The sequence below is a fragment of the Trachymyrmex septentrionalis genome, unplaced genomic scaffold, assembly GCF_001594115.1.
Source record: "Trachymyrmex septentrionalis isolate Tsep2-gDNA-1 unplaced genomic scaffold, Tsep1.0 scaffold158, whole genome shotgun sequence".
NCBI classification, from domain to species: domain Eukaryota; kingdom Metazoa; phylum Arthropoda; class Insecta; order Hymenoptera; family Formicidae; genus Trachymyrmex; species Trachymyrmex septentrionalis.
The window spans coordinates 755961-768889 of NW_017304736.1; the positions used below are offsets into that span (position 1 = coordinate 755961).

At 42.9% G+C, this 12929-nt stretch overlaps 1 protein-coding gene across 14 annotated transcripts in view; it reads left to right on the top strand.

Moving 5' to 3' along the window:
* LOC108745901 (CUGBP Elav-like family member 4) overlaps positions 1-12929 on the top strand; it is a 636703-nt gene that overhangs the window by 542507 nt on the left and 81267 nt on the right. For all 14 annotated transcript variants that reach the window (XM_018482320.1, XM_018482318.1, XM_018482309.1 and 11 more), the window contains one exon: positions 10243-10291. In XM_018482320.1, the coding sequence (XP_018337822.1) occupies positions 10243-10291 (49 nt within the window). The remainder of the gene's footprint in view (positions 1-10242; positions 10292-12929) is intronic.

Below are 12929 nucleotides of genomic sequence, written 5' to 3' on the forward strand. Positions count from 1 at the left end.
ACGACGTTTACAATAATGCCCTCTCGTCATGCCGGTTTTCCTGCTTCTTTCCCCCTCGCCCTATGCGCCCTATGCCCTAATGTTAGCAGCAGCGTGTACTGCACGCGAGCGTATATCGACACACGCGAGCATCTGTTCCGATGTCGCGGGGGCGTGTCTGTATTCGGTTACTCAGTGGTTTGGGAAAAGGGGAGATGGAGAGACAATATTTTGCCTTCGTCCGATTGAAGCCACGGCATATAAAAAAAAAACGAAGGCAGTAAGATGTAAGCGAATTTGCCAATTAAAGAGAACATAAGGCAATAATGTAAGCAGTAGCAAATTTAAAATGTTGATTTGTTTACTGGTTAAACAATTATAAATAGAATTTAGACCGATACAAATAAATGAAATTAGAAAAAGAATTTTACTTTTGGTTGAAACGGATCTTAGTGCTTGATATATGACTGATGTCCATATGCAAATTTGTAAATATATTTTTCAGTTTTATAAACTGCTCTGATTCAGTTTCTTGGACTTGAAGCGCAATCAAACAGAAGCTGAAAATATAATTTACTATTTAAAACTTTTTTACATGCTGTAGTGTTAGATCCGTTTTCCATTCTCTGGTTAATTTGTGGTTTAAACTTAACCTCATTTATAACTTAATAATAATGCAAAAATAATGTTAATCACTATACTGGTAATTTTGATAATTTCAAAAGTTATTGTTAAACCTTATTTAAAAAAATGACTAATTGGATTATTTAGAATTCTAATTAAAAATAAACACAAATCAGAATTTTTTATTTACTAGAATTCTACTTGAAATAACCAGAATTCTGATCGATAGTATAATTAGAATCTTCTGGTTTGCTCATTTTCAATTATAGACATTTCTTTCAGTGCATCGATAGAAAAATATAATTTTTATTTTACATTGGTAACTTTAAAACAAACTCTCAACTTTCTATAATTCGAATTTGTTAAGCAAACATCAAAGAAGAAAGATTAATTAAGAGTAATTATTGGAATAGCAAATTAAACTAATTTATTAAAATTAAAATTCACAATGAATAGTAATTAGTTTTTAAATGATACGTAAAGTGGTGCGTTTAAACTTTTGATTTTACTTAATTTTACTTAGTTTTTCGGCCAAACAATTAAATACATTATTTGTATTAAAAGTTACTCATCATTATAACATCATTAGTTTATTAATTAACTACAGTTAAAAAAATATAACTTTTACATTATAATTAGGCTAAGTCCAACTATACTATAACTACAAATTAACCAGAAAATAAAAAACCAGACCTTCGATCGGATGAGTTTTTTCTCATTGTAGAACCCTCTACGTCATTTTAATATTACGTCGCAACCGTTTTCGAAGAATCTATCGATTCTCCGTGCGCTTCTCAGAAGCGAATTAACTAAAGCGCGTTCATTAAGTAGAGTGATACTCGCCGATGCACGAGGTATATTTCGCGTGCAATTAAAAAGTCAGGAAAAAAGGAAAAGATTAATTTTCTCATACGACGCGATCGTAGTTGATGCAGCTATTCGCAGTTTGTGTATATGTGAAATACGTTTAAACTCGATAAATAAAAACATCCACGGATATTTTAAGCTCTGTCGACCTGCCTCGCTCGATCGATCGTAGGTCTTCTTCATCTCTCGCGTGTGTGTCGTCTATATTTAATGTTTATCAAACGTTTGGCGATTGTAGCGGAAATTCTACGTTGCGAGGGCACATGACGAGTTCTCACGAGACGCTCACACGGGCTGGGGTGTTGATGCAGAGACGTGCATCAATTAATGCGGCGGCACACACGTGAATCTGCTGGTGCATAACACCGTTGGTAATGTGGCCCGCCACATGGCGGGCGCGGCGCTTTGCATGGCACATCAATCCGAAATCCGGATGTTGGCCCGTCGCCAATAATAAACGATCGTACGCACCAATAGACGACGAACGGACCGGGCATCTGAACACAAATCCACGTCGTCCATGTCGATTAAAATTCGTAATAACGGAACTCAAATAAAGAGAAACTTTCCCATTGGATTTGTCGGCTCGATCGTCACTACCCTCCTCCTATATGAAGGAGTCCCATATTCTAAACGTAAAAATGACAGCGTTTTGCATTTCATTCAAACAAAGTTCATCGATCGAGGCAAAATTGGAATTTCGGTGAGATTATCTATATATGTAGAACCGACCGTAATTTGAAACGGTGATTCTCGGGCGACGTCGAAATTCGATAGATTCCGACAATCACACGCATTGTTAGGTTTTCGAACTTCGTGATTCTCTTTTGACCTTCTTCCCCGATTTTCGAAATCGTTGAAAATCTTGGCGTTTTCTCGGATCGCGTCCTTTAAGCTCTGACTATTTCCACCGACGATCTGCACGACGTCGGTTTCTTATGCGCGACGCGAACATTTTCGCTTCGGAGCAGATCATGTAGAAGCAATGAAGTTTCGACGTTGTTACGGCTGTAGCCCGGCAAATGGGCGGCGATCGAAGCTCGGAATGGCGGTACGTGACAACGGAACCGCGTCAAAGAGCGTTGTAAACCGTTGGGGCAATCGCATCCCGCCTCGCGATTTCCCAAGCGTTTGTCCAGCCGACTGCCACATCCAACATCACGGTGCTCGCTACCGCAGAGCCGTGAAATAGAGAGGCGTATAACGTTTGACATTTAATGCGCGCCGAAGCATTGGCTTAGATTACAATCGGTGAACGACGAGTACCCCCGGAGGGAGGGCGCGAAAGCTCACTCGACTCGAATGCTCTTTCGGCGGGGGTGGTATAGTCGACGCTCAAATATTTGTAGAGCGTTAGGGAAAAAACTGATGGAGCCGAATAAAAAAAAAAAGAAAAAAAATGAGAGAGAGAGAGAGAGAGAGAGAGAGAAATTGAATAGGTGGGAAAGCGAATGCTTTATACCTCGTACAGGTACGATCGGGTAATCGTGTAAAAAAAATTCGCTGGCCGTATGTCAGAGTATGGTTACAAAACTGGGAAAAAGCGCAACGTAATTCCCGTTTCGAGAGAATGCGTTACTTTGCCGCAGTATCGTAACCCGACAACACAGTAAAGAGATACAGGGATAGCGATATCGCGGCAATCGTTCGATTTCTACTTGCGTCTGAATTTTAGCACGATGTCCCGGAAAAACACGGCCGACGCGACCGCCGTGGAATTGGTTTTCTAAACTTACATTTTTATTTAACGGACATGGCACGAACGTGATCATCGATGTTCAAAGTGCACCGTTCAAAATGGAAACGTTACATGGTCCCGTTAAAGACAAAATTTGCCCTACAATGTGTTCCTTTAGTGAGACAATTCGCGAATAAAGACCTCGTGCACAGCCATATTGTACGTGCAGAATTGTGAATAGAAAGTTATTTTTATAGAAAGTTATTTGTGAATAGAAAACTTTTTATTGTTTCTTTAATCCTCCGCCAGCAATACGAGATCTTCAAAGGTACCATCGATATATTTTGATTGTGAATTTGGTAGATAAATTTGAATTAACAATAGAATACAATCTGACTTTTATGATGATAAAAATTCGTTAAAGCTTTGACAAATCTAAAGGAATTTTTTTTACATTTTTATATAACCCGGAACAATAAAAGTTTTTGTTTTTCTCTTTTTAGAAATAGTACCCTCTGCTCCTTAATTTATTCAATATCATATCTAGAAAATAAATCATTTATAAACCGTTTACGGAAATATAAAAATAAAAAATCCCATTTTTTACAACTCGCAATTTTATTATTATTTATTATTTTATCTTATAAGAAAATTATTTATTTTGTAAGAATTTATTTTATATAATTATATTTATTTTACAATTATTTATCTTACAGGAAAATTAATATCTTGGTAGACTTCCACTGAAATTTAAATAACTTTTACATTGCAGAATCTATACATTATATTATTTTTGTCATACAGTTTACACGTCGAGTTATCTTATTCCGAATTTCGTGATTTAGCTATGTTTAATAAACTGATCAATTGACTATTTCGATCCCTACTGCGTATAGTCAATCATATTCGCATTAGTTTGAGTGCGCGTAGTCCGCATGGCAATCATTGTTATATGGCATGACGTTCAATCATACGACACTCTGCTCCCGACAATAAAATTCAAATCCTATTTATAATCACGAACAGACGAAACGGCAGAGCGCGAACCGTGCCGATGTGCCGATGTGCCGGATACAGGTGCGCATTTATTTATCCTGAATTGCATTGGATCGCAACCTGGGCTTCAATGCGAGTTAACACTCGGCAACACGTCGGAGACGCATTGTTTGATTGCGTCAAAAAGTGACGCCGATAACGCGCTAAGCGCGCGATACCGCCGACAAATTCGCACGGAAATTCGCACGAAATACGTGAATATGAACAGCACAATGGAATAGTTCTCTCGCGATTGGTCAGTGCTCTGCCGCGCGAGCGATCTCTAGACGAAAAACGCAGGGCAAAAAAGTGCACGGACCTATTTCGAAGAGCCAGTTCTCGTAACCTGGTAGCTTATACAAACAAAACGTCAAATGTCAATCACCGACGGAATTAATTACGGGTTGCAATTAATTTGCCAATTAGATCACGGCCGGGATCCATTTAGATGTAATCTGCTGGCTGACAGCTCATCCTCTTTCAGCGTTCCCTCTGCTTTGGTATCTGTAGCGCAACATCCGACGCGAGCACACAGAGAGGCCCGCCGCCTGGCATTTGCTCCGAAGCAGTCGACAAATTAGCCGTATTAACGGGCACGGCCGCGAACGCAGATTTCGCGCAGTTAGCGGAGTAGTTCTCCACTTGATATCCACGCGAAGGATTATTCAAGTTAACTCGAGCCAGACGCGAGCGAGCGCGCGCGCATCCGTAATAATTAGAATAACTGAATTATGTAACGAAAATGTCGAGAGCGCGCTCGTAGCCGAAGCTCGTGTCTTCGGCGTGCTTTGTCAATTTTCGTATTCGGTTGATGAAATCATCCGCGACAATATGCGAAAGGTCCAATTGTAAGTTAAGAGCTATAATATGGAACCTCTTCCAGAGAAAATCAAAATAACGTTAAGCTTTTATCAAGCTCAATAATTAACGACTAACGTTAGATGCCCATTCTGTAACTCTTGACGACAGTGTTTGTTATATCGTCATTGCTCAGTTTTCTTATCATGTATAAAATACGGTAATAAGAACATGCGCGACGACGATGTAACAACATCCCAGTTGTCGTTAAGAGTTACAGAACAAAAGCCTTAAACTACGTAAAACTTGAGCTTTGAACCGTAAGATATTGACCAATCGATAATCATAGTTGATAATTTTTAAAAGCTTCAAGCCATAAGAAATTGATCGAACATAATTGATTATTCCCTTCCCTAATTCAACTATGATTAGTCAATTTCTTAAGGTTCAAGGTTTAAGTTTCATGCCCCAAAAGTTTATTGTAGACGCCACTTTAGATAGGCATATCCGAGAATGCGTGAGAATATGAATGACAAATATGAATATTTTTCGTCAAAGAGATCTTGAATATCTCTGCCAGTTATAGGATCGGTATTAACTTGCCGATGGGTAATCAAGTAATGAATACATCGTCGGCAAAGACCGTACGTATATAAATCATGCCAGGGAGGATGCCAGGGGCTACAGGGCGGGCCCTTATCTCCAATCAGTACATTGATTGCACGCAGGCAGGTCAAATACCGGCAGCGCCACTCGGCCCTAGCACGATAGCTTATTCAATTTCCGAAACGGCATTCACCATTCAATTCGGCGGTTATCAGCCTATGCCCATCCCCTATCTGGATTTTGCGTGATTCTCTAGAAAGCTGCGTGAATTCGTCCCGAAAGAAAAAGCTCGAATTTATCAACGGCTATAAATCGAGATAATCCAGATTCTGGGGCGCGTGGGCATGTGATCACTCAATTTTTACGAAAGCCGTACAGATCTTTGAATTTCGATCGCGAGAGAAGCTAGAAAGAAAATTTTCGAAAAATTAAGTAAAGTAGTTATTTGTACTTTTTGTTTTGCAAGCAATCATTTCTGGGAAGCAATGGTTCCTCGCTGAAGTGCAAACTCACCAACAAGCACTATTGCACGCGTAATTCGTAAACGGATGACCATCTAAACGTACACTGAAAAAAATGCTTGGTTAAAAATGGACGAACTAGAAGAGTCCGATTATATTGATTACAATTCCTCAATTAGAATTTTAACAGATAGAACCAGAAAACATTTTTATTCGTCCATTTTCAATCGGATTGATCCAACCAGACATTTTTCTCACAGTCAGTGTGACCGACTGTATTTAAACCTTTATTATCTAAAAAAAAATCACTGCTTAAATTTTTCGGAAACTTTTTTCCTACAATATACCTTCAGTCGCAAGTTTTGAAACACCCTTGTATCTTACTGTCGTATATTAACTATCCCTATGATATGACGTATCATCATCGAAGGGAAATATTCTCCGCTACGCGAGGGATATCTCTGACGCTAATTTGATAAGACCAAGTTCTACCGCGAGTACGAGCATTATCATTCGGCGCATTTGCCGTGCGCGTGGCTATCATTCAGTATCTACCGGGCGGTAGCGAGGCTGCGAGCGCACTTTCCCGCAGTGTACATAGATAATCGAGCTTAATTAATTGCTCGTGATGCGCGCTGGGGGCTCAGCAAACACATTTACTTATTACCATCCATCTTGAGAGCGGTGCCTCTCAAGGGGATCGATTTTCCAAGTGCACGCGGCTGATGACACAAATTGCCAAAGGGTCGACGCTCGATCGTAACGCGATCGTTAAATAAAGGCGCGGCTTTTTTCTCCATGATCTCTCCACGACGGCACACGACGGGCGTACCCGTTGAAAAAAAAAAAAAAAAAAAAAAAAAAAACGTACTTAATTATCCTGCAGCTTCCTGCAGTAGCGTTCGAAAAAGGACGAGAGTTAATTGTGAACCCTAAGCGACTTTTATGCACGAGACGGCCTGGAACTATCTGTCTTCGCTCGCCCGTTTTGCATACAATGCGTGCACGGCGTGTGTACGATGTTCCTCCACGTGTGTTAACTTTAATCTAAAATTCCTTTGTGAGGATAACGCGCGTCGACATATTCAACAAGCGTCGCTGCCAATTAGAACGCGGAAAGTATCAGCTTTCAATTTTAATAACGCCTCTCTCTCTCTCTCTCTCTCTCTCTCTCTCTCTCTCCTCCCGCAACGTTCATCTCGCGTTTACACTTCACGCTCTCATAAACCGCAAATAGAGATATCGTTTTAACGATAAAATAATACACAGACTTTCCCTCACGGCGGAATTGATGCATATTTCGACAACGTGACGGTACGCCGCTGCGATACCGTGGTACGCTGCCAAAAGTGCCGATTGACATCACCTCTCTGCCGCGATCGAGCGACTACGAGTATCAGGGGCGATGACAACAACGAGATTACGGGGTAGTTAATAGTCGCGGCCACCTTAATCGGTACGTCCCGTCGCCGAAGTACGGCGGCCTCGACCCGAGCGGAAGTCTCGCTCGTCTGATCGTTATTGACTGGTACAGATCCCTTGGGTCGTAAGTGACATTTACACGATGCATTCAACGTTAAACTCGTCCGGAGAGACAAGGCGGGAGACGGAGCGTCGTATCTCAGTTCCGGTATCTATACGGACACCGGGTTCCCCTGACAACGATGCAACAACAAACGCCTAATGGCCAGTTCTCGACTCAAAGTTTAATTTCCTGACCAACGGACAGTGCTTAAAGTGACCTTCCCCCTCCTCTCTCTCTCTCTCTCGCTCTCTCTCTCTCTCTCTCTCTGTTTCTCTCCAGCTCGATCTTCCTCTCCCTCTTTCTGTTTCCCCCTTGCTGTCTTGCTTGTCGTCACCGCCGCTTTCTCTCCTTCTACCGTCCCTCGAGCACGCCTGGTCTCGGGAATCGCAACCGGACGTACAGCCGCCGCTATGAAATATTAAAGAGTTAATGGCGACCCTCTTCACAGAATCGCGAGTAATTACTGCCCTTACAGTACCGTCGCGTATCCTCGGATTAATCGATAGCGCGGAGTTTGATCCCTCGAGACGATATTAATTGCTCGTACGTTCGAGAAACGTGCGATCTCTCGCGTTTTCCTATCCCTTCCCCATGGACCTTCCAATCTCGCGTTTTTCTATCCCTTATATGAACACGATGTAATGCGATGCCGTTAAAAAATTTTCTCCACGAGAGAGAGAGAGAGAGAGAGAGAGAGAGAGAGAGAGAGACAACGGTACGCGTGCAGGTATCGCGATAGTATGGTTGCCGTTATATCGATCTCGGAGAAGAGAGCTCCATGAACCCGGAACATCCATGCTCGCTCGTTTGACGTACATATATACATCGTATAATGCCTACGTGTGATCGTGGCACTGACCCCGACCGTAACGTCGCTTCTCTTTGTGCCTGATATGCATACGTGCAAAAAAAGTTTCGGGGTTGCCGAGCACGTTCCCACCCCACATATCGCGCATCTTCCCCCCCCCCCCCCCCCCGTAATTCTTATAGAAGCATACAATGAAAGAAAAATAAAAGAAGACAGATGGTCGTAATGCCAATTGTATACGTTAAAAACCAGATTTTCCAGTCTAGTATTCTGTTACCTATTATCATGTTTTTAGTCATACATTTCAATCGAATGAAATCTCATTCACCTAATTCATTCAATGGCATTTACCTAAGTACGTAAATAAAAATAAAAAATTTTTATAATTATTGAAAATAATTGTAAATGATCGAAATTAATCGATACAGCGATGCAATATTATTTTTTAAATTAATATTAAGTGAAAAACGGATCGAGAAATATTCAACACGCGAGTGAATGAAGGAGGGCAACCATGTTTGGTCAAGGCGAGTGCTCGATGCTTAATAATATTTCCGTATGACAATACGGAATTGACAATTTCCAGTTCAAGCAAATTGCACGACGAGTTTAATTTTCAGTCTTAAAATGCGATCCTAATTATTGAAAATTGTGAAAAATTTTGTAATATTGTTTAAAGAGAATGAAATTAATTTAATTATTAAGTGAACAATTTTTCCTTAATACACTCTTAATACATGTATATTATTTCTTTCTTGGTGCCATAAGCCAGATATACACGTTCGCACATTACGAATAATAAAAATATTTGAAAGATAAAATCGTGTGATTGGTAAACCGCGTAAGGTCTGGCAACTCTTTTGCGTCTGCGGCAGTTCAGTGATCCTCGGAGGAAAATTGGTCAGAGAGAAAGGATCTGCAAAGCCAGCAGTAGGATAATACCACTATTGGAAACGGCATTCGCGCCAACGGAGACACGGAAGTGGCGAGGAGAAGGGGATGGGGAAGGGGTGTATTGTGCAAAGAGTTCAAGACCGAGCGAAGTCGATAGGAGAGACGAAATCGCACGAGACGGACGGACGGACGGAACGAAAAGCGGGAGGGGAGTGGAAACTGGGATCGAAGTACGGTTTTGTGTCCCCCACGTCATGAATCATGCATCCTCATCCCCTAGGAGCGAACTGGAGCGCGCTGCGGCGGTGCGACCCGTCCGAGAAATAAACAATGTTATTTGTTCGTTGGGATCCCGACCCATCCGCAGCGGTCCAAAGGACTTCTACTAGGACTAGCAGGACTAGCGGCGGAAGGACGAGTGGGACGGATTCCGTGCTTTCGTAACCCACAACGATGGGATGAGATATACCCGGCTACTCTCCTACTCTCCTACTCTCCCACTCTCCTCCTCTTCGTCCTTTCTCGAAGGACGCTTCTGTCACTCCCTACTATCTCGTTCCCGTTTCTGCGCGCTCTCTACTCGCAAACCCATGCGCACTCTGACAGCTGGAACTGTCAACGGCAGAGGAAGCTCTCGCAACCGCTGATGGTGTTTGAACGGGGCCGAAGTGACGCGAAGGACGAGCGCATACATGCCGGACAAATAACGATACTTCCGCTTTCTCGGCAAACTGCCGAGGATATTCCTGCTACACCCCTACATGCCGGTGGTTGGTTTCGTCCTTCGTCGCCGTGAGCTTTCGTTCTTCTCGCTCCACTTGCCGCGTCCTCTCAGGAAGGATAAAAGCAGAGATAGAAAGACGAAAGCCCGCGACTTTCCGTAAATATAAGAAATATCGTAGGAACCAGAGAGGAGACGCCTTATTGCGAGACGACTAACGTGTCGTTCTTTTTATTTTTGTTGCAGATGAACCGTCCTATCCAAGTGAAGCCAGCGGACAGTGAAAACCGCGGAGGTGAGAACAAGCAATCCAAATCGATCCAATATGTATCCTAAATATCGATAATTATCTCGCTAATTTAATTACGATGAGGAATATGAAAATTCTTATGAAATTCGATAGAGTGAAATTTAATGAAGCGTTGAAAAAGAATCGTATAACGCTCTTAAAGTAACGCTTCCATTTTTTTACTATCCACAATATTTTCACTTTTACACCATACAAAGTAAAAAGACAGTCGCAAGAGATTGTAATCACACATATTTCGAATATTCATGAACGACAGCAAATAATTCAATATTTCATCAACACGCGATCAGTGATGAATCAATTGCAACAAATTAGCTTCGTGCTGGAAATATAACGCCATATGCTTCACGTGTTGTACATAAGCATAGGGGAAAGGAATTTTATTCCGCGCAGTCTAGGGTACTCGGTAGGTCTTTAATAGCATTAGATTCCATATCAATCGTACTAGAGTACTATGTAATAAACTACAGATAATTCGCTGTAATAGTGAGTCGCGATAACACATTGGTCGTATAAAATTCATACTCGCGCCGGCGGCGCGATAGACTACGCGATAAAAAATGTATGTACCGCGTGTACCCACCCATCCAGTCGCGCTGATATTCATCGGCCCGTTCTCTCTACAGAGTTGTCGCGCGTGGCGGCGCGGCTCGGCTCCTCTTCGCGCCCGCGCCATATCTGGCACGTGCACACACCTTGTGCAAGCCGAGAGCCAATTTTATTAATTACGTGGAATTTTTCAGCTGGCGATGGCCGTCGTGTTGACATACGCTTATCGCCGTGGACGCCGCGGGTCATAAATTTCGCGTCACGGTAGGATAACGGGGGCAGGCAGGCAGGCAGGCAGGCAGGCATCCGCGTAAGTATGACGAAGCTCCAGATAATCGAGAGACAAATTGTCGATCGACCATTGTTTTTAATGAGTCGTCGCTTGCGCTCGTGCTGCCCTGCACCTACCTCGTGTTTCCTCCCAATCGCGTGATACCATACGCCCACACACGTACATTTGTCCTGCCAATCTTATAAATATATTATTTCGTTGGTGTTATTTGAGAAAAAGCACCAACTATATGTTTGTATATATATATATATAATCGGCGCGGTTGTACGAGCGCGTTGTAAATAGTATCTCGCGGAAAAATCTCATCGCGCTTATCCATCCCCATTCGTTCATCCGCTCGCGCTCGCGTTCAATTCGTCCCATACGTTAATTTTTATAAAGCACCTCGGCAAATATAACTCGTACCATTGGAGCCACGATTTAATTAAAAATATGCTATTTATCTTTGGAGGCGGGCTTCGTAGCCGATCGATACTGTTCCATCCGTTTGGCGAGCGCCATCGTCGAAGCTCCCAGCGTCGCTTCCGATGCATGTAAATAGCAGGGAAGCTCGTCCGGGAATTCCCGAAGGCTAAGAGCCGTTGGGGCCCCCTTCGTTACCATTCGCAAAGTCCGTGCCACACCGGGGACAGCGTTCCCGACGAGCTGGCAACTACTCCGAAGTCCTTCCTGCCGACGAAGGTGGGCAGGACTCCAACGCAAGGAGTGCGCCAAGATAAAGGAGGAGAATACATATAAGAGAGAGAGAGAGAGAGAGAGCACATAGAAATGCGAAGGAAGAGATCGAGGGAGATCGCGCGCAGGGTGTTAGACCGGGGATATGCGGAAGAAGGCACGAGGTACGGCGGCGAAGGGGGCCGAAGGGGAGTAGATGAGGGGGATCGTAATTCATATGCTAATCTGGAGGAGATGCCATTGTAATCTCCGGTCGCCTGCCTCCGTGCGGCCCCACAAAGCCTCGGCTTGACGCGGATGCAGGAGTGATCCTGAGCACGGTGCCGCTCCCGCCGTTGCTTCTGCGGCGCAGTGTATACCTATGTAGACGCTGTATCTACGTAGTCGCAGAGAGAGAGAGAGAGAGAGAGAGAGAGAGAGAGAGAGAGTTCAATCAGGGAGGTTACTGAACTTCGACAGCATCGTCGAGCCGCCTCCATCCTCAGCGGTAACCGCCGATGTCTACCCTCTATCGCGTACGGTCGTACAAGATGGTTTCCGCCACTTCATCTTCGCGTCTCTCATTCTCTTTGTCCACCCTCTAATCGCGTCATCCTTAAACAGCCAACCCCCCGGCATGATCTTTACGATCCTTCATGACCGTTGACGTAATCCTCATCAGGTTATCTCGGGCCGATACAGATGTTAATGAACGTCATGTCATTCATTCGGAAAACGCACGGGATCATGGCAAATCCTCAATCGCGTAATTAGTGGTCCGATGTTACGTGTAATCTGCTCTTAAGATGTTAAAACCGTTCATCAACCGACATCAACATCCATCGAAATGAAACAATATTAGAGACATATTACGTTTCAATAATCTCTGCAATATTTCATTACCTTTCGGAATCATGCAATTAACAATATTACAAGATTACTATCCGATAACAATAGGTGCATTCACTCGAATACCTCCCGTCAGCGGTAATTCATATTTCGGTAATATGAATTAATCCGTATATAAATTCTATCTCGATCGCTTAAACGAATTCGAAGACTTCTTCTCATCTTGAACTGAAAATGGATTTAAACCGAATTGAATCACTTTAAATTGTCCTAAGTAGG